General features: G+C 47.1%; 1 protein-coding gene across 5 annotated transcripts in view; it reads right to left on the bottom strand.

The window, feature by feature from the left end:
• The window catches only part of NRP2 (neuropilin 2), an 88,381-nt gene that overhangs the window by 37,302 nt on the left and 23,343 nt on the right, over window positions 1–27,736 (bottom strand). For all 5 annotated transcript variants that reach the window (XM_051623403.1, XM_051623404.1, XM_051623405.1 and 2 more), the window contains exons 3-11: window positions 21,814–21,995; window positions 17,675–17,905; window positions 16,954–17,109; window positions 14,898–15,067; window positions 13,616–13,771; window positions 5,267–5,411; window positions 4,643–4,992; window positions 4,066–4,210; window positions 209–325 (exon numbers count right to left, since the gene is read on the bottom strand). In XM_051623403.1, the coding sequence (XP_051479363.1) occupies window positions 209–325; window positions 4,066–4,210; window positions 4,643–4,992; window positions 5,267–5,411; window positions 13,616–13,771; window positions 14,898–15,067; window positions 16,954–17,109; window positions 17,675–17,905; window positions 21,814–21,995 (1,652 nt within the window). The remainder of the gene's footprint in view (window positions 1–208; window positions 326–4,065; window positions 4,211–4,642; window positions 4,993–5,266; window positions 5,412–13,615; window positions 13,772–14,897; window positions 15,068–16,953; window positions 17,110–17,674; window positions 17,906–21,813; window positions 21,996–27,736) is intronic.

The following is a 27,736-nucleotide window of genomic DNA, read 5'->3' as shown; positions in this document are numbered from 1 at the left end:
GCTCTTGCATCCTTCCTTGATACAACTTATCAGATTTTGGCAGGTTTTGTTTGGCTTTTGATTTTAATCTTGGCCTATCGCTAATAATATTACTCTTAGCTTTCCAGGAATCAGCCCCATATATAGGAGCAAATGGGAAGATTAGAGCATTTGGTTAGCTCTTAACTCCTAATTTATTGAGGTAAAGATGTGTTGCTTTGATACATACCCTCCTCCTCTCCACAGCTATCACCACACTCAGTTGCCTCTTCATCAGTTGGGTATGGGGTGGTGGTCTCTTCACTCTTCAAAGTAGGCACCAGTGTCTCTGCAGTGGGCTTTACATCTGAAAAAATGGAATAGAGATGCTATTTGCAATAGACAGTACAAAAAAGCTCAGGTAGGAGGAAACAAAGCAAATATTTTTTTTATCCTGTTCTTAACAGCAAGAAGAAATAGAACAAGAATATCACAAAATTTTCACGTGCTACAAATGTCAACATGGTTTGAACTTCAAGTGAACTGGCTGTTTCCATATGGGACTTCTTTTGATTTAGAGCCTGCTTTGGACAAGGATCTCCTCTAGACATACATTCCACTTTTTCTCTTAATTTTTTACTCTACACTGATGTTGGCAATCCGCTTAGCTGTCATTACTGGATAAGAGAGATCACAGGCAGAACGTCTTTTTCTTTCATAAAGGCATATGACATGTTAAAAAACCACACACAACATTCCTACCAATTGTGCCAATTCATGAAACAAGTCACTCAAACCCACAAAATGACGTAACCGCAAACGGACCCGGAGGATCCCCTAGCGCGCTCTGGCTTGCTGCAGAAAGCATCTGGTGTCACACTGCAGGCTCCCAACTACACTTTCAAAGGGTCTCTGTCCAATTTCCTTCTCTCCAACATGGCCCATGTGCAGGTGTCAGGGAAAATTTAGGCAAGAAAGGGAAGGATATTAAGATCAACAGTAAACGCCATTAGGTTCCAGCAGTCTCTCCTTTTATGAGTACAGCATGCTTGATTCTTTCCACTGTTAAAAAGACGCTGCTTTGCTCAGCTATGTGTGATTGCATTTCTTTGTCAGCACCCTTCAGGATATCATTTAATAAAGCCAGAAGCAGGAGAAAATGGCTAAATACATCGAATATTTTCCATAGGCTCTTTTCTGTCCTTTTATTTTCCTGTTATTAAACATGTTGTACATAAACTCTCAGGATTTTGTGGTGTGTGGTTTTTTTGTTTTGTTTGTTGTTTCTTTTCCCCCCCCCAGTAACTGTCTTTTGTTCAGGACAAAAAAAAAAAGCCTTTTAATTTGTAAGTTCAAATTTGTTACAACCCCATAAAACTCCAAATGCAACAAAGAAGCCAATTGCAAGCAGCCAGGCACAGAACAATTTCTTAGAAAAGCAGAAGAAGAAGACAAAAAAAAAGCAGCAGGTGAAGGCAACATATCAAAAGCTGCAAGTTATTTAGAGCTGGTACATTTTTTTTAGGTTGTGGGTCTTGTATATTGAGATTTATAGCTGAAATGTGACAATGTGGAAGGACCTTGGAAGCCAAGTCCCATACGGGACACAGATGCTGAGCGGATGTAAATCAACAGTGTTGCATTGCCTGGACGAGCCGCAGAAATATATCTCAAAAAACAGTTACCATGGCAGAGCTGCAACACGAGGGTTACAAGAGATAATGAAAATAGCAGGGAGGACAATGTGATGTGTGAAATGGAAAGTGAAAAAGAGTGGTCTTGCTTGCTTGCTTTCTCTCTCCCTGACCCAGCAAGTGTCTGTGCAACTGGTGGTAATTGCTGATCAAAATGCAAAGTCACTGAGCAATGGAAACCAGATGTTGGGAACTTCAAAGGAGAGAAAACCAGCTGCAAGTGAACATTCATCAGTCTCCACTCTTCAGAGGGAAAATTTTGGCAGGTCTTTGAAAGAAGTCAATTGCTTCCCAATTTCTGAGCTACTAGCCAACTAGTTTGTGAGCCCAGTTGCTAAGTTACCTGTTTGACTCAGAAATTAAGATGATAATTGCTGATAAGAAATAAAAACAGCTGGGAAGGGTACACATGGGCTTAGACGCTCATTTGAAAATAATTTCAAGCAGCTTGTTTTAATCCTTCTCTTAATGTTGCTCCTAAGCAAGTGCAATTGCCTGGGTTTTCACAGCCAGTTCTGTAATGAGCCTGGGTCCTCCCAGCAAAGGAGGGCTCTATCTTGGCGTTGTCAAGGACTGCTGCATGTAGCCAGCCTGGACTTAGCATGCAGATAATGCCATGGGCTATCTCTGCTCCCCAGGTTGCATCAGGGATATAAATGCCTTTATAACATGGTGAATCCACAAGATTACAAGCCCTGCTCTGATTACAAAGCTGAATGCCTGTAGATCAATAAGGCTAAGAATATTTACGATTTGGCAGTTGAGTTTTAAGCATTACAAAGTGCAAATGATTAGACAGCCACACTGGGGAAATGACCATAAAGCATCCTGCCTGGAAAAAGCAGGCTCTCTCTGCTGGTATTGAAACTGAACATGGACATAGGTGCAAAAGAAAATTTGGACCAAAAATAGCACAAGAAGTTGAGGATGTCAAACCCCTCTTATTCTCTAATTTGGAGGAGTGCACTGGAGGGGCTGACACATACATGGTTGGAGGTCTTGTCTGACTGCCTTCCTTTGCAGCAGTGATGCAGTGCCGTGACACACCAACCAGCAATGGTCTGCAGAGATCTGGCACCTGGGAATTTCTGGGAGCTGCTGGAAGCAGTGATGTGGGAGCTGCCTGACCACTTCTGCATGGAGCCTCAGCTCCTGCTGCTTGCATGAAAGCCACAGTGCCTGCTCCTCCTACATCTCAAAGACGTTGTAAGATTTAAATGAAGATCTAATCTTGATTTAAAGTTTAGATAATTTGCAATGGATTTCCAGTCCAGAGGGAGATTCCCCATTGACTTCAAAGGTGACAAATTATCATTATTGTGTGTATGTGTGCTTCGTGATTTGCTGTTAAGTGTTTGTAATGCATCTCACAGCACATCACAGGAAGCATAGTAAAAACTCCACTAAAGGGTGGAAAAAAGCTGTGTCTTTTAAGCTTCCTAGAATGGGAATTCCTACAAGAAAATGCCCTCTACAGATGAAATGCCTTCTACAGATGTGCTTATAAAATGGAAATACTACGTCTTTATCACTGACATCTGGACACCAGATTCGGATTTAAGCAGATTATTAAAAACTAAAATAGATTAAAAAAAGGAGCAACTAGCCCCTGGCACTTAAAAGCTAGGAGCAGACACAGTGAGTTGCTGGGTGCATTTTTGGCTTTTGGGGATGAAACTATGGAGCAATCAATCACCATTGAGCTGCAAAAGGGTCAGAGGCACGACTTCTACACATCTCAGTGAGTGTGTCAATCCGTTTTCACCTCTATACTAAAATAATGGTGGCTGCAAGACATACTACTTGTGAAAACCAGGTGGGTGAAAGTGAACAAACCTCCCTGGTCTTAGGGATGTTGCAGAGGTGTTGTAGAGTTAAATCCCCAATGTTGTCTGTAAAAGGTTTTTCACATAGGTTTAAATGAGAGAGGAGCAGTTGTTTTTACAGCAAAACTTCATTGTGGTAGCTCAAGATACCTGTACTGGACACTGCACTCATCTTCTGCACCTCTGCTTTTCTTCCTACTTTTTGTCTTATCCATTTGAATTAAAACCCCCAACGTTATCTAAAACAAACAGTGGGAAAGCCTGCACAACATCCAGATAAAAGATCAGAAAGGAGGGAGAAGGGAGCTGGGAACAAATACTGCATGTGACTGTGTGCAAAAGCTTGGATTGGGGTCCATACATTGTTGCTACATGCTGTGTCAAGGTCAAGTTCCCTTTACGGTGAAAGCAAAAATATGGCTTAGGCCACACTGCAGGTCCTGCCTTCCCAGCTGCAGTCTCCCTTCCATGGCATGGCCCTCAGGTGGGACAGCAGGGACAGAAATACCCTTACATTTGACCCTTGCTGGTTTAGTGCCTGCTGCAGCCCTGGTGGAGCCAGTGGGCAGTTGCACAGGGGTTCCTACCTGTCCAGTCACAGCCCAGCACCTCCAGACGCATTCCTATTCCTGCTGGGGACCACCTTTCTGGGTGCACACGGACATACTGGGCAGGAACAGGGTCAAATCTCCGGACTTCAGGGATATCATAGTGGATGTTGCCTTCAAAAAGCTATGGAGAGAGAGAGAGAGAGGAAAGGCAAGTGATGTGTGCATCCCACATGCTCTCCAACAGACTTGATTTTGGAACAGTTTAGCTGTCCATCTCTGGGCTGTTGAGCCCAGCTGAGCAGAAATGGAGCTGTTCCTCCTCAGTTTTGAGAGGATGAGACAAGCTGTTTCTAAGAAACTTGCACAATCTCTCTTGATCTCTGCTTTATATCCAGAGGTCAGATTCTGATTCAAGCCACACAGGGGAAGCCTGGGAAACATCCACTAACTTCACGTATAAATAAGATCAGGTTTGTCCTTTGGCAAATAAAGAACCTACTGCATGTTCAAGGTCTCTGTGGGGAGAGACAGGTTATCTCCTAAGACCCCATCAGGCAAACTGAAGATAGCCAGAAATTTATTGCATTTTGTAGCTGCTCCAGGCAGTGCCTACCTTGGCTTGCATTGTTTTTGGGTCCTGGATGAAGTCCCAGTCCTTTCCATTCATGCTGTAGGCCACCTTAAACTTCTTCACAAAGGAGCGGGATTCGGTGGTGGTCACGCTGTCCCCTCCTCGAGCCCCCTGGATAATGACGCCTTTGATATTCTTTGGGACACCAAGGTCCACCTGCAGCCACTCCTCCCCAGGCTGGGCTTGGGGGACACGGGGAAACCAGCCTGAGCGGCTGCTCACCAAGCGGGCCATGCTAGGAGACCAGTCGTAGCCTCTAGTGGAAGAGGCTGAGATCTGTGAGTCAGGGATGAGGCCGGAAAGCATTCCCAGCAAGTTGGAGCAGGGTGAATCTGCAGGGAAGGAAACGACATGAACAACGGGGGTAGTTGAAGTGTTTTTTTCTGCAGGTTTAAGCTCTGGGCACTAAACCAGCACTGGGTGCTTTCCCCTGGCCTCCGGGGCCTGGGTGACTATCATTCCTTGGGATGGGTGCCTCCATGCTGCTCACAGTGTCACCATTCCCACCCCAAGCAGCCATGACTGCTGTGGGAGACAGCACCCTGGGACAGGCTGTCTGAGAGACAGAGAGGAGAGCTGAGGCCAAGGGGAGGAGGTGACCCTCACCGGTGATGCGGCAGCCATACAGCTCCAGCCTCAGGGCGATGCCGTTGTGCCAGCTCTGGGGACGGATGCGCACAAAGCGTGTGAGAACTGGGCTGGGGATCTTGTTGAGCACCACCTCTGTGGCATCCTCGTTGCCCTGAAACGTCTGCAAGGGAGAGGGGACACAAATACAGTTAATGTCCTCTCCAGGCAGAAAGAAATAACCAGCAGTCAGAATCATCTCAGCAGGGAAAGCCAAGGAGAGATTTTCTGGGCAGGGCCAGCCTTTGGTCAGGGCAAGTGCCCAGATCTAAACTGCTGGCAGAACAGCATGGTGGATGGACTCATCCATCAGGCAGGAGACCCAGGAGCTTGCTGCCCTGCTTCACCTCCCAGCACCCTGAGGCACCTTGGACTATCAGGCCACAGCTGCTTTGAGTTCATCCCCAAACCTAGAGTGACTCCAACACAAAAGGCCAGATGTCCCTGGGTGCTGTGAGATCTCGCCTTCCCTCTGTGGGTAAACGGGCTGACATCCTGACACGTCCTCACACTGGGCTCTACCGGGAAACTTGGCGTGCAAGCAGCGTCACGAGCACGGAGGATGCTGCCTCTGCCTGGGGCGACGAACTGTCATCCCAGCCAGCCCTTGCTCCAGCCTCTCCAGTGCACAAGCAGCCAGCCACACAGAGACAGCTTTTTGGGGGAGTTTATGATCCGACATGACACGAAAAGGCGTCTGTCTTACCAGATGGCCACAATCAATAACTACCAGATGGATGTTTGATTGACCCCTCCTTCCTATTATTTTAACAGGCCGAACAAGGACTAGATACTTGTGTTTCTGTTTCAGACTGCATAGCCATAGAGGGGAAGAAAAGGGGGGAAAGAGAAAATACCCATTCTGAGGGTAATTTCCAATCCTTTCTCTGCCCCTAGCATAAAGCACTGAAGCTCACAAACTGAGGCTGAAGGTGGTGCCCACTTTCCCTCCAAACACACAGGCTCTCAGGACAGGGATAGAGCATCTTCTGATCTCAACCAGGAGCTGTGTCTGCACTGAGATGTTGGCTGGGCTCTTCCGCAGGCTCCTATCCTGCATATGCTGTGCTAAGCACAGAAACTCCCACTAAGTTTATCTCAGAGTGAAGTGGGAGAGCATAAAATCTGGCACCAATGTCCTTCTGTCAAAGACAAGAGTGAAACAATGCAACTGCAGATCCTGGGGATAAGGGACAGAAAAGGGGTGAAGCTGCAACCTGGTCTCTCACCTTGAATAATGGTTAAGAAGCATTTTATAAGCCTCCCACTAGTCTAGGACTGCGGAAAGTGCAAGATTCTGATCTTCTCCCAGGATCCAGCATGCCAGGGCATTCACAGACTTCTCAGAAAGGGACAGTGGCTGTTTGCAGTACAACCAGCACTGGGCTGCCCAGGATGGCTGCACTCCCAGCAGGGCAGGGAGCAGCCCCTCCACAGAGTGCCTTGGTTGCAAATCTGGCTGGTAATTGGGATTCAAAGTTGATGTGAACTTGAGTAGAAATGCTAATCTGGAGAATATACATCATGCTGCTACCGTTTAGCAACACAGCATGGTTTATGTGTTTTTAATATCCTATTTTATCCTGCTTGATCCCCCTTCCCATCCTTTTCCTTGCTCAGCAGACACCAAATACCCCTTTTTCCAGCAGGAGGGCAATAAGAAGAGTGGTTACTGCGAAACACTCCCCAGGCATGTGTGTGTGCCTTGTAAACCTGTGGGAACACACACACAAACACACACAGCCTGAAAGGATACATTTCCACACCACAGCAAAGCCTCCAGCTTTATGTCAACACAGGAGCTGACACACAACACCTTACCTCTGAACCTAACACCAGAGGACAGGAAATGTTTATCTGAGACGGTGCAACCATTTTAGCATGAGAAACAGCACATCAGGTCAGCCCAAAGGTCCCTCTGTCCCAGAAGGTAGCTTCTGATGGTGGCCCCAGCAGATGCCCAGAGGCAGGAAGCCTGGAGGAGTCTTCTTCTGGCAACCTCTCTTCACTTCCCACAATCAGCAGTTTGAAGACTCCATGAGCCAAAGGTTGCATATGGACCAGCATGTTTAACAGTTACTGATGAGGTTTGCTGCTCTTTTTGGTTTAACATATTCCCAGTTTTGTCCTTTTTTAGTTCACTTCACACATACGAGCATCAAGGGCCAGAATCCAAATTTACACCAGTGTAATTTGTTGCTGACTTCTGCAAAGTCAAGCTTGACGGAAAGCAGAAGCAGGACTGAGCCCAAAAACTTTACCACTACTACATGCACTGAGGAAACGTCTCTTACACGACATTAGTCCCAGTCACCTGCTTCCAAGGACAGCAACCTCAATTCTGCTTTAGATTTGGGGCACATAATTCCCTCAGACTAGGTCACATCCAATAAGCTACATAACTCTGAACTGAGGCCTTGACACTCCAGGCTGACAGTTTGCGAGGGTAGAAACGGCACCTGACGTCCAGCTCTACTATCAGCCACACTGGCAGAATCTGCCCCAATGAGCCTTGTTTCTGAAAAGCCCCTAATCACACACACCCCATTCAGGACAACAGAAAGCAGCCATTTTCAGAGAGCAGGTGCTGTTAGAGAAGTGGGGTCCTGCCATGTGTCTGCCCTTTCCCAGGTAGAAATGCATTGTGAACTTGCAGGTCTTGATGCTGTAGACCGGGGTCTGACCCTGAGCATGCAGTTTCTCTGCACTGAAAATGCCAATCCCAGGGCCCAAGTGCACTACAGAGAGTCCCATTGACTTTAACAGGCTCTACATCCTGCCTCAAATTAGCACTCATGGCATGGGAAGAACTAGCAGGAAAATGTGTGAAATTGGGAGCTCCAAGAAAGCAAATACTTCTTCCCCCTTACCAAAATAGAACATTGCTATGCCTCCCATCCTATCTGCTTCCCATCCCACTCAGCACATATTTTGAGCCAAGTCTTTGAATGGTGTAAATCAACATATCGCCATTGAAGTATAAGAAGTCACAGTAATTTACACCAGCAGAAAAAAATAATCTGGCTGTGATCTAGGTAGACAGATATATACACACTCAGCAGAGAGCACACATGCATATGCACACGCACACGTGCTCAAGGGTGACAGAGCCAGAAGACAAATGGGAAAACCATTAACAAATTAAAAGCACCTTCCAAGAAGCAGTCAAGGGAACTGCTTTTCACTGCTGCATCAAAAAGCTACCTATTCCCTCCCCATATACTTTATGTATACTTCTGTTTTAGTCCAGTCGGCAAGTCTACATGTAAAATTAAATTGATAATCAATGAGAGCTGACATGATTAATTAATTTGCTGCAGAAAGCAAGTGGTGGAAGATGATGTCTAGGCTAGAGGAGTATCGGGCTATTTTTCCAGGTGCACACACATGCAGGCTTCACACCAACACTTTCATGCCACTTTTCTGCTGCACCAGAACCACTGTGCATGATGGGGGGATTTCTCAAGCTGCACTAGTTCCAGTAGGGATGGGAATTGCACCAATGGCAAAGTTTGGAGTGAAGGGAGTGAAGGACTGGGAGACAAAAAGTGCCGTGAAGTTGAAGACGCAGCAAGTCAGAGAAGGGGCAGGAGGTAACCTCTCTCCTGTTTTATTTTATTTTTTATTTATTGTGAGGCTTGGCTACTAAGCATCTTCTTGGGGAGCTAAAGAACATGTCTGGGGGAGGCAGAAGAGAAGGCCAAGGATGGCAGCAATTCTGCCTTCATCTGTATGTATGTGTCTCTCTGGACACACTAGATTTACTGCAGGATTATGTTACTCCCGTGGAGACAGTGCCCTGGAACAGAGGATGCTAACAGGATTAGGGCTTCAGGATTTAGACAGAGAAGCATGAAGGAGAAAAGTAGGGGAGATTATTTTCTTTGTCACATAAGAAAGGCATAAAATGGGGCATGTCTGATGGTGGGAGGATTCTGGCTAGAGTGGAGGGTGGATAGTTCTGGATTTATTAAATCCAGGAACAAGGAGGTAAAAGAAAAATGATACTTGGCAATACTCAACAAAGCACAGCCGTCTGGGCAAGGCACAGCACGCTGGGCTGGGCTTGCCAGCATCATGTCTTTGAGAGGCTCCACTCAGATTTGGGAGTCACCAGGGACATAAGGAGTGGCACTCTGTTAGCCTGCAAAGGAGATAGCAGGCCCACAAGCACAAAGCTGCAGCCTTGCTAGGAAAGCCAGGTCTGTAATTCTCCCCTGGTACTGCACCAAGGGCGATTGCACAGAACTGCCATTCCCAAAGCCTGACATCTTTGTCCTGCCTGCAAAAGCAGCAGAAGCAGGCTGGGACCTGGGGATGCTTCTGGGAAAACCCTCTGTACCATGACATCTCCATGTAGAACCACTTGTGGCCTTCTGGCTGATTACACAAGCTTTCCTGAGTTTTCCTGATAAAGAACCCACAGGACTGAAAGCTTTTCTCTCAGTCCCTAGGTGACTGAATGCAGGAGACCTCACTAAGAACTGAAAGGATGGAGGAACACTCCTAAGGGAAGGAAGGAACAAGGGTCTCCAAAGAGTCATCCTCAATATTCCCTGCCAGCACCAAACACCTCTGATGTTCCCAGCTTCATGGACATCTGAAATACTTGGCTCCTTGCAGCAATTTGACCTGTCTTCTTGCATTCACCTGAAATGCCACCCAGTAAGGTCACCTGATAATAGGCACAAAGCCGTCAAAATGGCTAGGAAATGGAAATATCAGCTCGATCTTGCTGCCATTTCTCATCCACTGACTTCTATAGGTTCTCAAAGCAAATGTTTCAGTTGCATCCTCTGATTTTACACATAGAACAATGAAGGCAGTGAGAGCACCCACCACATTCCCAACCCACTCAGAATCCTGAAACCCATCCTGTCCCCCAGTTCCTTGCCACACTAGATGATCCCTGTGAGCTGATCTCTGCAGTTATTAAGACAGAGCTTCTCAGATCACACAAGAGTTGGAACCCAAGACCATACAAAGAAGGAAGTTGATCAGAATGGATGAGCACTTTGTTTTCCAATAAAATCCTCACAGTTCAACCTGTCAGAAAAAAATGGCGAAAAACAAAAGGTCAAATCCTGCCATGTGCTCTTTTCCTTCCTTGGGTTCAAGAATGAGTTGTGGTTTTCTAAAGACATTTGCAAACTGCTAGATAAGATCTCAGCACACACACCAGGGTCAGTGCCTGCAAGATAACCTCTGGGACCATCATCCCCAGATAACACATGGGGGGATGCAAGAGGGAGGGCAAGAGCCAGAGCAGCCTTTCTGGGGCAGGGGTTGTTTGGCCCTGTCCCATGGGGATGCACTGGTGGAGAGTAAGGGGCAAGTGTGGCAGTGGCCACCCTCCTTACCATCTCCTCTCTTGCAGGACTTAGAGAACACAGCTCTGCACTTTTGGCCAGGTTGCTGGATTAGAGTCTATCCCTGGTCCTATGCCCCAAGCAAGGACAGAGTATCACCCCCTGGACAGGGGGACATCCAGGATGCGCTCAGCTGGGATTTGTGGGGAGTTGGCTGCTAGGCAGGGGGAAGTCCTTTCCCATTTGCCTCACCATGAGTACCAGCAACTGGGGACTCAAAGATGAGCCATCCTGTTTTGCAGGGAAACATCCCAGTTCCACTATTCTCTGAAATACTAGAGGGAGGGGAACCAGGGAGGTGAAAGAGAGTATCAGAGCTCTCTGGAAGAGGGTCAGTGCTCCCCATTCTCTGCAAAGCATGTGGTCTTCTCCCCACCCCTCCTGCACTCACTGATTTTTGCTTGCTTTAGTTTTCTGAAGAAGATGTAAATGTTAGCTGACCCGCCTATAACATGGCAGAGCTTTCCTTTTGGCTCACACAGCCAGCAGAAACTCAGAGCAGTGTTTGATACACCCCATATGCCTACGCGTGCATGTGCATATATATATATGTGTATATGTATATATATACATGTATATATCTGCATGTATATAGAGGAATAGAAAGTCCCTGTCTGTCCACCCCCTCCCCTTCCTCCCCGCTCCTCATGGCACCAAATCAAGCTGCGGCAGACTTGACAAATCTATTTGGCATGGCTCTCTCCACCGTTGCAGCCTGAGCCGTGCCGAGTGCCGCACTGACGCAGGGAGGAATCTGCACCTTGAATAGAGGCAGCTGGGAGCTTGCCTAACGCAGGAATGGTGGGGATCTGTGTGGGTGGAGAATGCAGGGCCAGAGTGCTCTGACACCAGGCCTGTGAGTGAGGGGCTTTGCCATGGCCCAGATGCAGCTTGGTGGCCGCTCATTCAACAGGGAGGGAAAGCAATGACCTGGATGCAAAGGGTAGGAGTGCCACCAAAAAGCAATTACTTATTCTCCAGCCTCAGGAAGTGTCTGCTAAATTGAGACCAGAACATAAGAATGAAGTGAGACTGGAATAAAGGAGTAGAAACTGAGAGGTTTGATTTTTCCTCGTTTGAATGAAGAGAGAAAACAGAGCAGAAAAAATCTGATAGGACTCATGGGCTACATCCTGAGATGGTGGCAATTCACATGACTATGGGACATGTGTTTTGGGCTGACAGTGGCCAGGCATTAAGGTCTTGCTGAAGTGATGTAAATTAGCCCAGTAGCACTGAACCCAGCCATGCTCCACCTCGGCTGAGGATCCAGTGTTTAATGCCAACAAGGATGGGACAGATACTCTCCCCTGCAACTAAAACGACCCTCCAAGCCAGACTCCCACCCTAGTTAGACTCTGAAAGGTAAAACTTATTGCCAGTGGTTATTTGAAACACTGAACTGTGCATTTAGCCCATCCCTCTGCCAGGGGTGTTGCTAATCTCCCATCTGCCTCAGCTTGCAGAAACAGTCCCAACGAGACCTAACCCTCACCCATTTCCATGGGCTGCCCAGGGTGAGGACAGATGGCCCCAGTTCACAGAAAGGTCTGACACAGCCAGTGGGTCCTGGGAGAGCACTGTGCTTCCACAGCAGCACATGGCCACCACATTAGGGTTATGTGAGTACTCTGCCATGAGCTGTGGCCCCGGAGCCAGTCTGCCCAAGCTCTGCGGAGCCCAGCTGCTGATTCTCCCATGGGGTGCTGTGCTGCCCTGTGCGTCCATCTCCTTACCTCTAAAATAAGACTAACACCACCTCACTGGCATGCAAGGAGCTTAAATACTCCAAATATTTGAATTATGAGACCCTGCTAGGGGCCCCTGCACAGAGGTCTCGTTCTGGGAAGCAGGATGAATTTGAACTGTGAGACATGCTTGTGGAGAAGGGGAAATCACATGGCCCGGAAGGGAAGGAAATGTCTCAATGAATCCTGGACAAGGCAAACTACTGCATTTCATGCCAGCAGTCCCTGTGCCAGGAAAGGGAGGGGACAGCTAATTTAATAGTAGTGCTGAGCAAGCAGAAATTGTTGGGATGTGTGTGTGTGGGGGAAGGTGTGTGGGACCCTAGCCACTGAGTTCATGCAGACAGGTTATAGCACATCAATGAGGAGGACCTGAACACTGGCAGCAGCTCTGGTGGCCACTGCAGAAGAGTGGGGAAGGGTTTTCCTGAGGTGCCCTTAATCAGGGGACAATCACACAGCCAAGGCAAGTGACAGAGCAGGACCAGCCTTGCACCATGGCTGCCTTAACCCCCCTCCCTGTATGCCAAAGCTCCCATGTGGACCACCTCAAGCTTGTCTCATCTGGCAAGGCCTGGAAGGGCTGAACATCCATATATACTCTCCCTCCCCCTCGCTCCCACCTCTGTGTGCCTCCCAGAAACACAGCAAGAGCACGCAGCAACTTCCAGGGCTCAATGTATCCCTGCCGACCATGCCTGCTAGCATGGATCCCACAGCTCTGGCAGTCTGAATTGCTCCTCTTTATTTATTGCTCATTTTGTTCTCTGGGATGGTGTGATCCCCTCCTAGGATTTGTGCCCTTTCATTTCCAGGACTCAATAACTAGTGAACTACAGTTTCATGTGGTTTTGTGATTGTTAACCCAGCATGCAGAAAGGGTTATGGCCATAAAAGCTCAATGAATCTTGTATGGCAAAACACAGGCTGTGAAAGCATTTTCTCCTTCATTTGCAGTCAAATAACATACTCCCACCACCATGAAAGATGCAACAGTAGCCAGGTTTTCCAAGGAACAGCGTTTCCTCATTGCTGTGCGGAGGAGAAAGGACTACTTCTGCTCAGAGTGTCATCAGTCTTTTAGCCCTCATCAGAAAAAGGGTCCCTCACAGATTAAACCATCCAGGCCTGTAAAATCTCTCTGTTCTATTCCCTCCCATCGGCTGCAAGACTCACCAAGGCACATGCAAAAGAGACAAAAAGGCTTGTACCTTATGGTTTTTCCCATGTCGGTATATCATCCAGTCCTCCCCATTGGTGCTGACCTCCAGCTTGTAGGTACGGACATAGTAGCCATTCTGGGTTTCTCTGGAGATGGCACCCTGTGTAGCAATGGCTGTGAGCACAGTCAGGAATTGGAGGTCCACCTTCCCAGGGGAAAAAGGAATAAGAGAGAGAATGGTGATCACCTGAGAGTGCAGGCTGGGTACTTAGTTGCTTCCTCTGTCTCTGAAACATTAGAAGGTGTGAATTCAGTCTGTCTCACATCATCTGCGGGTGCACATTTCAACAGGTACAAAGCCCCTGGACTGACTTCAGCAGGATGCCTGCAGATGGGACAAGAGTAACTAAGGATCTTTATGTCTCCCTATGGGACCATCACAAAACCTTCTTAATGCCTCAGAACAAGCACCAGGATCTGCACAGAAGCTCGTGTCCATTAAAACAGGACAGAGGCTGACTTTTTCCAAGTAAAATAAAAGCATGATGTCCAGTTAGCAAGTGCTGCAGTTCCTGGTTTTCCCTTGCTCTTTGTTTTTTTGTGGTGTTTTGTTGTTCTGTGGGGGTTTTTTTTCTTGTTTTTTTTTTTTTGTTTGTTTGTTTGTTTGTTTTTGGTTTGTTTTTTTTTTTTAACGATGTGGGTTGAAAAAGGTCAGCAGAGCTGGCTTGGTAGCACTGCCATGAATGAAGAATGAGACATCTGCTAGAGGCAATGACATTCACCACCTCCCATTCCTAGTGCCCTTTAGCAAGCAGTGTCTCACAGCGATGTGACACAGCCAGAAGTCCTGTGTGGACAGAGACTGTGGATCTAACCAGCTCTCAGGGAAAGCATTTGCTCTGTCAGCCCCCTACCCGACGTTAGCCCACTCACACTCCCTGCATCACTAATGAGATCAATATTATTCTAGTTATTTTTCCATGCACCTCCTGGAGACTTGGGTCGTCAGGCCAGAGATGGAGTCAGTGGCCCTTGTAAGTGGCAGAGGTCCCTCAGTCTCTGTCAGTAGGCTGGGAAGTCCATCAAGGTTTTAGGCAGGAAGGAGAGGTTGGGAGAGGGACAGCAGGTCAAGTCAGCGCTCATGCAGGCGTCCTAATGGGAGAGCCAGCCAGTCACATTTCACAGAGGCACTGCAGCTCCCCTGCTGCTCACTCCCCATGAGCCACAGAGGCAATAAAAAATGCAACGAGCCTTATGGTCAAGGGTCATTTTGACAGCGTGACACTCCATTTGGTGGGGGAAGAGGTGAGGGGGCTGGAAAGCGTGCATACCTGGAGGTACTCTTTGTTGCTGTCTACATTGGGGGTCCAGCCATTGTCATCACTGTTCAGCCGGCTCTGTTGGGGGGTCCATCGCCCATCTGAGTAGGTGGAAGAGGCACTGATCTGCATGTTGGAGATCCTGCCGGACTCCATCCCCAGCGGCACGTTGCACTGGAAGTCTGGAGTGGACACACACACATGCACACACACACAGATCAGCTTACAGTCTTCGTACTTCAGTCCTAAGTGGAAAGCAGCCCTGAACTATCCCCAGCTAACCCCAAGCAAAGCTGCCTGCCTGGAACGATGAACAAATCTGCACCATCTTGCAGGTTTTGTGTGCTCACAGATGGCACAAAAAAATTAAAGATAGGGCAGCTTGATGTTTGCTTGGCCCTCTGCAAACTAAGACAGTCTGGATCTTTCTCTCTTTCTGTACCTCCTTCACCTTTGCACAGTTTTGACACAATTCTGTCCCTTCCCTCCCTCCATGATTCCGAGATGTCCCAAGTCCCCTGGCAACAAAGTCCCCCATCTTCTTGAAGGTTGGAGGTGAAATCCAAACACTGAGAAGGCCAAGAGTATGGGGAGGCACAACAGGAGGGTGCCTACTGTGCTGCTGGCAGGGACGTCAAGGTGTGGAACAGGAAGATCTACTGGTTTTGTGTGAGTGTGAGAGTATGGGTGCATGTCTGCATACATCTGTGTATATGTGCATGCACTAGTTGTGGTGTCAGGCCCACAGGAATTAATCAGCCAAGAATACGAAAGACTATGGTATGCTTTCATTTGGGTTTCTGCACTTCTAAGGCTTATAAAGTCACAGTTAGATCAATCTTATTGCACATATCATATATTTTATGGCAGCAGTCCCGTAAAAACAACAGCAAAGAAAACACTGATAGGAAATAGTGCGTGGGCCCAGGTGTGCTGCTGCTGCAAACCAATGGGGCTGCACCAAACTGCCTGTTTCTAAATGTGCCCAAGTCAATCCCACGTGGAAACGATGGGCCAAGTTAAGATCTCAGTGGTATTACTGACGTTTCAATTTTACACCAGCATAAATCAAAACAGGCCTGGCCCTTTAACAACTCTTGAGTTTGATTTTTCAATCTGTGTGTGTCGTTAACATTTCCCAATCCTTTTAAAGAACATAATAGAAAGGAGATAAAAGAACAGATCAGCTGAGTGTGGATATAGGTAATGGTGAAGAGCTCATGCTTGTCTGTAACCCTCACAGTTTCAGCAGAATAACCTTAACTCAGTCACAGAGCAAGAGCCTGTAATCCAGCTGCTCTAGCACTGCACAACCTATGCTCTACTCTGCCCTCCATCATGGGCTCTCAGTGTCGGATCAGGGACCCTCTCTCTTTCTCTGGGATTGAGGGGTGTCCTAAAGGCCTCTTCTGTTGTATCAAAGGTTCACTGCTAACAGAGGTTGAGAACTGTTGCTCTAATGTAAAAATACCATGGGAAAACAAACTGAATCTCTCCTTGACTGCAAGCAATATCACAAAGAATCAAAATGCTCTTCATTTTCAAAACATACAACTTACTTCCTCACTGCATATCAATTTACTTCCCTCAATAAGGGACCTAAAACAAATTTTGGTATGAAATTCTTAGACCTTTAGGCATTTTTTAATTAGACAGCCAAGAAATTCCAATTTGTAGTTTGGGGCTGTGATTTTTTGGAAAACCAGAGACAGGGAGAGAGTATTTCCACTCTCTGCTTTAATGAATCTGCTGCACCCACTGGGCTGAAGTATTCCATTAAATCCTTCGGGCTGAGCACATACATGAAGGATTCTATCGCAAAAGGTATTGAGAAGACTTCTCAAGTAACTGAAAAGTCGAAAAAAGGTCAGAAAGTGCGATTTCTACTGAAATCTCACTTCTATGAGAAAAAGAGAACACATCTAGTGTAACTGCTCTCTGCATCACCAGCTGGGAGACTAGCACCTAGACACAATCCTGCCTGTCCCTCTTACATGTGCCAAGCAGAAAGATTTGGGAAAAACAGGTGATATGATTGCCTAAACTGATACACACGTTTCCAACTTACTTTCTGGGACTTCCTGCTGGATCAAGTAGTATTGAGCAGAGAATCCATCTTTAGCCACTGCCAGGTCCGTGTGGAAAGTCAGTGACAGGACGCCAGTGGTTGAGCGGATGTCTGAAGGCATCTTAGTGCCACAGTACCTGCCTATCAAGGGGCCGACTGCAAAAGAAAGAGCAGCAAAGGTAACACCTGCTTTTCCAGTGGCCGCTTGGGTCACCAGCAGATTGGCATCACTCAGCAGGATGGCTTAGCAATACCAGTCAGGAAAAAAGAAAGGCTTTGGGAATGGGCTGCTTTTTACATCTGCTGGCCTGGTGCCATGCAGTGCACTGTGCAGAAATATCCAGTGCAGCAGTCATTGCTCTGCAATTGCTGGTGAATGCTCCAGTCTGCTCTGTTTCTCAGTGATGGAACATGGTATGGAGCACTACATGAACCCACTGTCCTTCCCTGAGGGAAGACTGGTGGTATCTTGTAGTGTCCCATGGGACTCTTTTCAGACCAATGGTTACAACAGAGCAGTAGTTTGGGGTTTAATGTACACAGCCTTCTACAAGCGCACCGTCCCCACAGCCAGCCATGGAGCACCCCGGTGGTGGGCTGCATGCTGCAGCCACATCAGAGGTTAGGCACCTGCGGTGTTCAGACACAGACTGCACAGTTTTGGAGTTTTGTGAGACACTAAGAGAGGCTGGGGACAACAGTGCAGAACCCCATGGCTTACCCTGAGGGATGCCATCCCAGATGTCCAACCAGTCATACTTGCAGTCTCCTTCTCCTGCCTGCAGCGGGTCATGCTCGAGGTCAAAGAGCAGGAAGTGGAGAAGGATTTCTGCTTTTGGCTTGGCTATGATGGTGAAGATGCAGTCCAGGTTGTGTGGATACTTGTCAGGGAAGCCTGGAGACTCAATAGTGCCATTGGAGGCAGTGAAGTTTCTGGAGCAGTCCTCAGAGCCTGTAGTGGAAATAAAAAACTCGCAGCCTTAGCAACAATGCAACTTAATGCCAACAGCTTGATATGCTACAGAGACCCCATTTTGAGCTTAGAGGGCTTGTATATTCACTTCTGGAAATGTCCTGTAACCTAAAAGCTCTGAATTCCTGCAAGAACTGAGAGGGAGATTTTCAAAGCTTTCCACAGGTGCAGAGACAAGGTCTGTGAGTCCACTGGAGCGGACAGTATGTGTCTAAATCCCTCAGACAGCCCTGCAAATGTTATCTGTATGCCACTGCTCGTCCTGCTGCTAATTACTCCAAACACAGGTCTAGGAGAGTGATCCCATCCAAAACCACAGCTGTGATTTGGCAGGTCAGCACACTGATGTGTTTCCCATGCCAGTGGTGGTGGCCCTGGTGGGGTAAAGGAGGCGATACAGAGCTGGGCTGAGCTTACCCTGCCAGTCCTACCCACTGCCTGCCAGGCTCCCCATGAAGCGACCTGCTGGGAGACCTGTTTCTGCCACCCCAAAGCCCACGGAGGGGACAGCCAGCATTCAGGGGGCTGTCACACCTGGTCCTCACTGCCATGGCTGTCGCTGGTTAGCTGTGCTGGCAAAGGGCCACAGCAGCTCCAGACCTGATGGACAAGCCCCTGTTTCAGGAGGGGGCTGCCTTAGGAAGGGTCAGAGGGAGTAATAAGGATGCCATCTATTTGAATAAAGCTGTCCCCAAGGGCTGGTCTCCTGCAACCTCTCCCCCTGGCCTCCCCCACCTCTCCAGTATGGCCATCTGTGCCTCAGTTTCTTCTCGAGAAAATCAAGAAGAACAAATATTTGCACAGTCAAAGGGCTCTGAGGGAGGGTACCAATGTCTCCACTGTTAGCTAGAAACCCTTGGGAAGCATAGAGTTAGGCTGCAGAGCCTCAAGTCTCACACAAAGGATGAGGGGCAGTTCCAGCATACATCCCCACTCCATGGTTGTTGCAAGAGTCGGGGTAACGAGGAGCATCTTTGCTGAGAGGAGGAACAGAGACCTCTTTCTTACAGACTGAGCCGTCCGCAACAGAAATGTAAGTTATTTCTATCCTTAAGGAAGACCTTTGCGTGGCGAGGAGGGCAGACAATGTTGCCTCTTATGTATTGCTGACCTCAGCACTGGCCTCAGCTGCAGCCAGACCAGTTCCATGCTCCCTCTCACATAGCCAAGGTGCCTCAGGGTGGCAGGGAAAGGGGAATTTCTGTCGTATTCATGCCATGGTGACTTTGAAACCCCTGCGCTGTGGAGACAGGACAACAGGCAACAGAAATATGCAGCCTGAAGCTATCAGAGGTGAAAGGGGATGCTATTGCTGCTGCAATCCAGCATTAGTATTCGCAAAGCTTTCTGCTTGTGTTTCACTGGGACAACCCTCCTTCTCTACAAAACCTTCTGCTCCAGCTCTTCCAGGCAGCACTACTTCCTGGGATCATGGGAGCCTTGTTATTCAACTCAGCATTAACCTACAGGAGTCAGGCCAGCAGCCTGCAGTAATAATGTGATCCCAGCACTGCATTATGCAGTGCCTAGCTGGAGAGCTACTCAGGAGAGGCTCTTAATTGACTACCTAATGAAGCAGCCAGCTTTTCTGGGGTGAACCTGTGGGGTAAAACACAGAGGGAAAAAATAAAGCCAAACACAAATCACAGCATAAAGCCACGAACAGGGTGTACTTTGTTCCAAACAGCTTGAAAGACAAATAAATATGAAAAATAACACAAGCTCTGAGTTAGGGAGAAAATCAGACTAAACTCAGAGTCAGGGACTGTCCTCTAGAGACAAGAGAGAGACATGACTGTGTCACTGCATTAGACAACAAGTTTCCTCATGTGGGACTCTTATTGCATTTGGCATCTATGTCTACAGTTTGGCTGACACCAGCAAACACTATGATCAGTTTTTTTATAAGGAAACTGCAGATAATCAACGGGAGTCATGCTGGCTCCAGCAGCACAGCCCAGCCTGAGAGGAGACTTTGCTGCTCAGCAATGGAGAGCCCAGGCCAGCTCTGCCAAACTGACTCACGAAGTGAGCAGCAGGGAGGCTGGACCAGCCAGGGCAGGCGGCTCTTCTGTCAGCCTCCGAGACTGCTGACTGATACCCATCAGGGGATTCAAAAGACTGATACGCAGTTGTTCGTATGCAAATTGCTCCGCTCTCACACCGTGATAAGGGATATTTAGCACAAGGTGTGGAAATAAATGCTCAGTTGAAAACAGTTGGGTTTTTAGGTCACCTTCAAGAATGAAAGAAGCTGCAGCCTGCAGCCTCACTGCCTTTACTGATGTGGACAATGGCAATCCGATGACCTTTTAAAGCTGATGACACCCTTGATGGCTACGCTGACAATCCAGAAGGAAACTTCACCCGTTCGTGCCTGCGTGCAAACAAAAGACTGGCTTTGCTTGTACTGCGATAGCCCCGCAGCCAGTGCTGCCCTCCGCCCTCCTGGGAGCCCGACAGGCAGGGGGGCAGGGGATGCTCAGAGATTACAGGCTCATCCCCACTCCTGTGCCAAAACCTGCCTTACTGTGCTGTGGCTGGAAGAAAGCATGGCTGTTTCTGGAGAGAATGGCTCCCTGTGGGGAGGTAGGGTGGCTAAAGGACCTCAAACACCACTTCAGGCCCAAGAGCAGCTCTGTATGGACCTACATAGAGGGACACAAACTTGGCTCCAGTCTCCATCCAATATCTGCTTTCTCCCAGAGCAGCCCTTGCTTCCTCTCAGGACTGATCTTCATCCTAACCACTGGTGGTGAGCTGGCTGCACAACAGTGCAATTGGCTGGTTATTTAGCCCAGGCAACCCCCAGCAACAGCACCTTCCTTATTCACCTGAATCTCCAGACACCTCCTGTCCTCACCATTTCACAAGCAGTCTGGGGAGTTCCACCTTCTTGCAGCAGTCTCCACATTCACATTTACCTGCAACCAGGTTGTGGGCTGCCTGTGCACCTCTGCCTGCCACACAGCTGGGCCAGGGTCCCTAGGCACTGGTGCCTGTGCTCCCTGGCTTCGTTTTTGAAGAGGCTGGGTAAATGACCCCGTTGTGCTCCTTTCTGATTCTTCACCAAATGCAGGCATTTTTTTTGTGCTGGATGTGATGATGTGAAAGCCACGTGTATTTTCTTTCAATGTACCATCAAGGGAATGTGGAAACAGGGCAGGCACCCACATCCCTGTGCAAAACACACTCTTATTCCCAAGGCACATCTCTCTCACCCGCACACACAGAGCATGCACAGAGCGGGTTTTATTTTCTCAAGCCTCTTTCTTCCCAGACACACAATTCTGGCAAATATTTAGACAGAAACACTATTAAAAGGCCTTTGAGCAGCTTTTCCTTTCCTCAATAATAGCTTGGTATTAAACAGAATTATGAATAGTTCCTCTTATATCTGCCTGGAAAGGCACTGTCTCAGCCCTTGACAGCACTGCTGACAGCAGTTCCTTGAAAACCAGAGCTCCCCAGTTACAAACTCCACTTCCAGGGAGAGAAAAAACAGCGTCATTGATCAGCCCTGAATTGCAACTCCACAGGAGGGGGAGCTCCATGCACTCCTAACAGACGGACAATCCCCACTTAGTCCTAACAAGCTCCACACATGTCAAGGAGAAAAGATACACATTTCCTCATCTTCAAATACAAGAGATGATTTAAGGGGGAATCCTGCTTTTGATGCCACACTGTGATCCAAAAATGCACTAACATCACTAACATCTCTACCTGCTTGGAAATTAACAGAGTTGCTTAAATTACAAACATTTTTTAAAAAGCCCTCTGAAGAACATGCTAAAAACTATATTGAAGAGGTGGCCGAAGACATCTCCTTATGGAGATCATCACAGCAAACAGCCTGGGAGACAGGTGCTGACTCAGACACTCACCTGTCTTGTAGATCTCGTAGCGCAGGGAGAAGCCAGCACCTTGCCGTGCATAGTCTGAGGTGAATTTGATATACAGAGAGGGACCAGAAGAGATGATGGTAGGAGGTGCTATGTTCCCACAGTGCTTGCCCAGCAGGTCTGCTGCTTCACTGTCCCCATCTCGGATCTCGATGTAGTCATACCTGTGGAGGCAGGTGAAACAGCAGTAAAACCATTTGTCAGGGAGATGTTTCAGGATGCCAGGAAGAAACATAAACCACTTATTTATATTTGCATATTTCACAAAACATCTTCCAGACAGGTACCTGGGGCTCTGTCAGTCACACCACATATTCCCCAATACATTTTTTTCCTTTTTGTTCAGTTACATTTAGGTCCCTTCCTCTGTTGGTCCTCTCATCATTAATTTACTGCAGTCACACCGACTTCAGCTTCAGAGCAAACATGCAAAATTTAGGACACAATCTGCCTCCATTTCCACAAAACTCCTTTGGCATGGAAAGAATTTCAGATACAACTCTCCCAAGGCTGTTCTCCTTCCCTTACGTCTGTCCTTAAGTGTCATTGTGCTACTTAATACAGCTCAGTTTATTCCACTACCAGGTGGGATCTGGCCAAGTACACACCAAGCATTAAACAAACCATTAGTGTTCAACCCACAAGAGTAGGTAGCTGTTTTGTGCACCATCTGACACCACACTGGTCCTTCAACAAGTGTGGCTGGTAAACACTTGCTTAGCACTTTGACAGTAGTACTGATCCTCTTCAGTGCTATCAAAGATTTCTGTGGATGAGCAGCCCTGCGTAAGAACTGGGTGACCACATTTACTATTGCCTGATCCCTGTACACCTATAAACACAACCTGCCTTTGCTAACCCCCACCTGGTGATGCCACTGGTATGGCTCCTGGGCACCTGAAAACGTGGAAGAATTGCCTCCTGGTGCAGAGATGGAAACTTACTGCAAAGTCTGGTTGGAAGGTGAAACTCTCACAGTTTTCTTTGTATTTTTGAGGCCATGACTAATGGCACAGAGTATCAGCTCTGTGTCCTGTGAAGAAACAAACAGCTTTTAAGTGAACATCTTGTTCTTCACTGCCTTCTGACACCTGTGCTCTCTTGCCCCCCTTCTCCTCTCTGGCCAGCACACTGCTATTTACAGAAGCTGCCTGTCTCTCTTCCACTGTTGATTCACTTTGTATCAACCTGTTTGAACAACACCCTACAGCTCTTCTCATGAGGCCAGGGAGGGAAAAAGCATTTCCAGGCTGCCAGGAATCTGCCTTTCTTCTTTGTCACAAGATCTCCTGTTTGGGAATGGAGAGTTGAAAGGAGAAGTAGCTTACTGGATACGGAATGATCCTCATGTGACTCATTCTGTTCTGCAAAGCACACATCGGCAGGCAACAACCTCAAAACAAACTTACAGGGACTCAGTGTGCTCCTCCACAATGAAAGATGGCTTGGACAGCTTTGGTTTCACTCCTTTCTGGGACTAAATCAGGCTAAGAGCCAGAAGCAAAACGCCTGCAGATAAAATCCTGTCTATGCTGGACCAAGCACTCAGCTAGCTGCAATCACCCAGACTTTAACTTTGTTACAGAATCAATTGGTTTGGCCAAGGTGAAATCCAAGAAGTCTTGAGAAGAGAAGAGGCACTCACACAGGAAAAGCATTTTGGCCTAGCTGGTGGGTGGACACACAGTGATGTAAATGAAGATCTGTTCCCTTTGCTCTCTCCTCAGCTCTGTGGGCTCCCTATCACCTCGTGACCCCTGACATTGTTCAGCAGCACCCTGCGTGACCCCACTAATGTCCATCATGTGTGGCTTGATCCCACCATCTCCCCAGGGAGGAGGATCATCGAGGGCAGTGTTACTGCTTCTTTTAAGTAGAATTTTTTCCTCCTTGTTTGTCTATTTGTTTAAAGCAGTGCTGAGCAAACAGCAGGGACATTTTGTTCTCTAAATAACTACAGTGTGCTTGCAGCCCTTACACATTCGAAGCACACATCTGTGCTGCAGGCTGCTAGTGAAATCATGAATATGTGGCAAAAAATTAATTTGGTGAAAATATGAATGTTGGCAAAACACAGTTAACAGAGTGACTGTCAAAGATGCCATTTGCATGGCACAGGCAGACCTTAGCTGCATCCCAGGAAATCACATTGGTTTGTGTCCTCGTGGGGTTATAACTCGCCAACGCAGTACACTGCTTTGACTACTTTACTGTAATGATCACAGCTTCTGCTGTAGCCAACACACCAAACATCCTAGTGCTGGCCACATGGCTTCGCAAACCACCCAGTGCTGTAGGAGCTCTGGCAATTTCAGAAGCAAATTCTGGACCAAGAAATATTTGCTTATTGAATGGGTGAGTGACTTCCAATAATACATACAATTTGGGAATATTGCAATCTGCTCATGAGCAATCTGCAAATGGAAAACTAAAAAGAATCAATCTAGTAAGTAAATCACCAGGAAGTATTTGCATCTCTGAATTAAACCCTGTTTGGCTTCACTCAAGCATCTAACTGAGCTTTCTCCTACTGAAGCTAATACTTAATAAATCAAATGTTACAAACAATTAAAAACGGTCCTAGAAGAAGGTCAGGAAATAATTTTTTCCAAATGTAAAATGAATATAAACGCATTCTTCCCTAGTCAAAAAAATCTCCTGGCCCAAGCCCTCTGTTCCTCATGAGGCAAAACTCTCTTTCTTCAGGTCATATAAACAGAGTATGAATTGGTAGAGTATTATACTCAGGAAATAACTGCTGCACAGATGAGCAGGAGCAGCTACTTCCTCTCCAACACAGCAATTAAGCTTTGGATTTTCAAAGTGAAACAGCAAAGATGTCTGGTCTAAAACACTAAACTTTCAAACTTCAAGAACACTGGCTAATCCCCACCACAAACCCTTTTGGCATCATGTGCTTCTGTCGAGTCCATGCCTTGGCCCACAATCAAACAAGCTGACAAACCCCATTCTCCTCACGTTGGGTCACTGGCCATGCTAAAGTCTAGTTGGCCAGATCTTTGCTTCTGTTAAGCTTAAGCATGGATTCCAGACTTTGTTCTTCCCGTGTGAAAAACAAGAATCAAAATTGGAAGGAAGAAAACCCCACCCTGGGGATGCTCTCTACTAGAACCATTTCATTTCCAGATAATTACAGACTAGGGCAGAGCAGGGTGGGACATATTTAAGCAGTGATGGCATCCAAACTGTCTTGACCAGTGCCCAGCAATTTTCATTTCACTCATATAACCAAATCCATTGTTTCAATCTACGTGCACCAGCACCCTTGTGGGCTGACCTCTCTGGCATTATCTCTGCTGGGCGAGCCGCCATCTCCAAGCACATTCTGTGGCCGCTTCTTCCCATCTAGGCACTGTTCCAATAAGCCAACCATAAATAAGTGAGGGCAGGGTGCAGCATTTGTAACCCACAAGTATAGTCAATGGATTAACCAAGTCTTGCAGGGAAGGTGATTGCAGTTGGCTGCTCCCCCAGCAGCAGGGTATTTTCAGCTGTTGCTTGAGAGGGAAGGCCAGACAGTTATTTTGACAACGCTTCAAAAAGAGGTTTCCACCAGGGAGTATTGAGGCAGGGAGGCAATGCTGAAGTGCTTTTAACTGCCCAGACAATGGGCTGTTGAGAAAGGATGGCAAATGTGTTGCTTAAGATGCTTTTCCTGGAGCTGTTTAACAGAATTAAATGGAAAACGTACATTGCTTACAAATATTGCTGAATTTTTATTAAAGATTTTTAGTAGAAAGTGCTTTGCTGATGTTAAGAGAGCTCTTATAAACTAATTATAAAGCACTTCTAATGCCTCCATTACCCATTGTTGCTTGCTTTCTTTTTCCTCCAGTCAACCCTCTCTGCTTTCAAGTCTTTCCTTTCTCTCTATTTTCCCTCAGTCACTTTGCTGCTGGCTCTCCAAACAAGGCTTTGTGGCACAGTAAAGGCAAAAAAGCCCCAAATGCAGTGATTATGAGAAGACCTCCACCTTTTTAGCCCTTTTCTGTTGTGAAATAGCTAATCTGCTCCCTGGACATTGAGCTGTGCTCCACATCTCCTGAGGCCAGCACAGAACTCCCAGGTGCCCACCTAGGCACTGGTGAGTTCCAGAGATGCTGCAGCCCATCTGGGAAGCAGCACTGGAGAACCATTCCTCTGGGTGCTGCTCTCCTGAGGCACACAATTCAGTACAAAGCACAGTCTGGGGACTCATAGTGCTCCATGCATAAACAACAAACCTATTGCCCCTCAGCCTCAAACCTAAGAGATGCTCAAGTCCTTCTCCACTAAAACATGCTTCAAGGACATTACAGGGACATTAGCTTAGGATTGAAAGAAACATGAACAATAAATCGTGTATATGATCACAGCCATAATGTAAATCCTCCTGACACATAAACTTATGCAAGCCTTGCTTCACAGCCCAAGGAGGGCTGGTTTCCCAGTCCAAGCTCTCACCTAGCAGGCAGCTTTCTCAGTCTCTTCCCACAGCTATGATTTGGAGTAGGTGAGGGCTTGCAGGCAGCTAAGTCAGTTACCAATGCTTGCCACAAGGCTCTAACCTGAACTTCCCCAATGTTTAATTTGGAAATGTTATTTATAGGCATTTCCATGGGGCTCATGACCGCACCTGGCAAACAGCAATGATGGGATCCTCATGAGACCCCGAGAGGTGGGAAGGCCGAGGGGAGCAGTGCAGGGCCCAAGGTCACACAGGAAGTTTGCAGCACAGCCAAGAATAGAAGCCAGCCTTGATTAGACAGATTATATTGGGGGATTCTGGCCTAGATAGACAGAGAGACAAAGAGGTACTGACTGCATGCCAACAGTCCCAAATTTGGGAATGCCCAGTGTTGACTTGAGCCTTTGAGACCTCTGCTCTGCTTGAACCATAGGTCATGGTGTCTCAAATGCATCTGCTGACAATAGGTAGAGAAAATGCAATTCCGGTGGAATTCAGGTGTTAATACTCTGCATGTAGCTGGGGGAAGGTGTGGCAAACCTCCTTAGCCATAACATCAGCTGGTAAATGCAATTGTTCCCTTTGAAAAGATGATGGGTAGTTTGTTTCTCAGAAATTGTTACAAAAAGCATGAGGTTTTTTAAACATTCTCTAAGAAAAGGCTGTTTCTTAGAAATTAAATAGCAGGTGCATTATAGAGATGGTTAAGAAATGGTGAACCAGAAGCTCCATACTTGGTTTGCAATCAAGGGGCAGCTAGAATTAATGTCTAGTACATGCTAGCCAGCTTAGTCAATTTTTCTTTGTCACCACCCCTCTACATGCCCTTATGCACCACCTTCAAACCAAATCCTTATTTCATAGGTGGTTACACTGTGAAAGGCAAGAAAACTTTTCTGTCATGTTTATACAACCTTGTGCAACTGCAGGACATACCCTTCAAAGGATAAATTGCTGCAGAAACTAGTGGGAACTTCTAAACAGTATTATTTTAATAGCCATGGTAGCAGATTCAAGCACTTCTGCTGGCTGATGAAACATGAGCAATGAAGTTTGATCTTAGCTGCCAGCCCTTAATCAGAGTAATTAATTATAAATACAGCAGATGAATTGGATTCTCCTTTGACTTGAACTGGTTTTACACATGTGTAACTCATCATTTTAAGGGTCATCACTCCTAATTTATCCTGGGGTGAGAAGAGAATCAGTCCTCATAGACACAGCTCCTGACACAGAACTGTGCCAGACCTAAAAAGCTTGTATCGCTATCTAGCTTTAGCCAACTAAACTTGCTCTGCTCTCAGTGGAAGCAGACTCCTCACACCCAGAATGGGATGGGATTAATTGTTCTTCTGCACTGATGATAGAGGTAGTTTAAATCACTCTTGCTGGCTGTGGACTCTAGGTGCCTGAACATAGGAGAGATTAATCTGGCCT

The sequence above is a fragment of the Apus apus genome, chromosome 6 (assembly GCF_020740795.1).
Source record: "Apus apus isolate bApuApu2 chromosome 6, bApuApu2.pri.cur, whole genome shotgun sequence".
Lineage (NCBI taxonomy): Eukaryota > Metazoa > Chordata > Aves > Apodiformes > Apodidae > Apus > Apus apus.
This window is presented reverse-complemented; position numbering and strand designations above follow the sequence as displayed.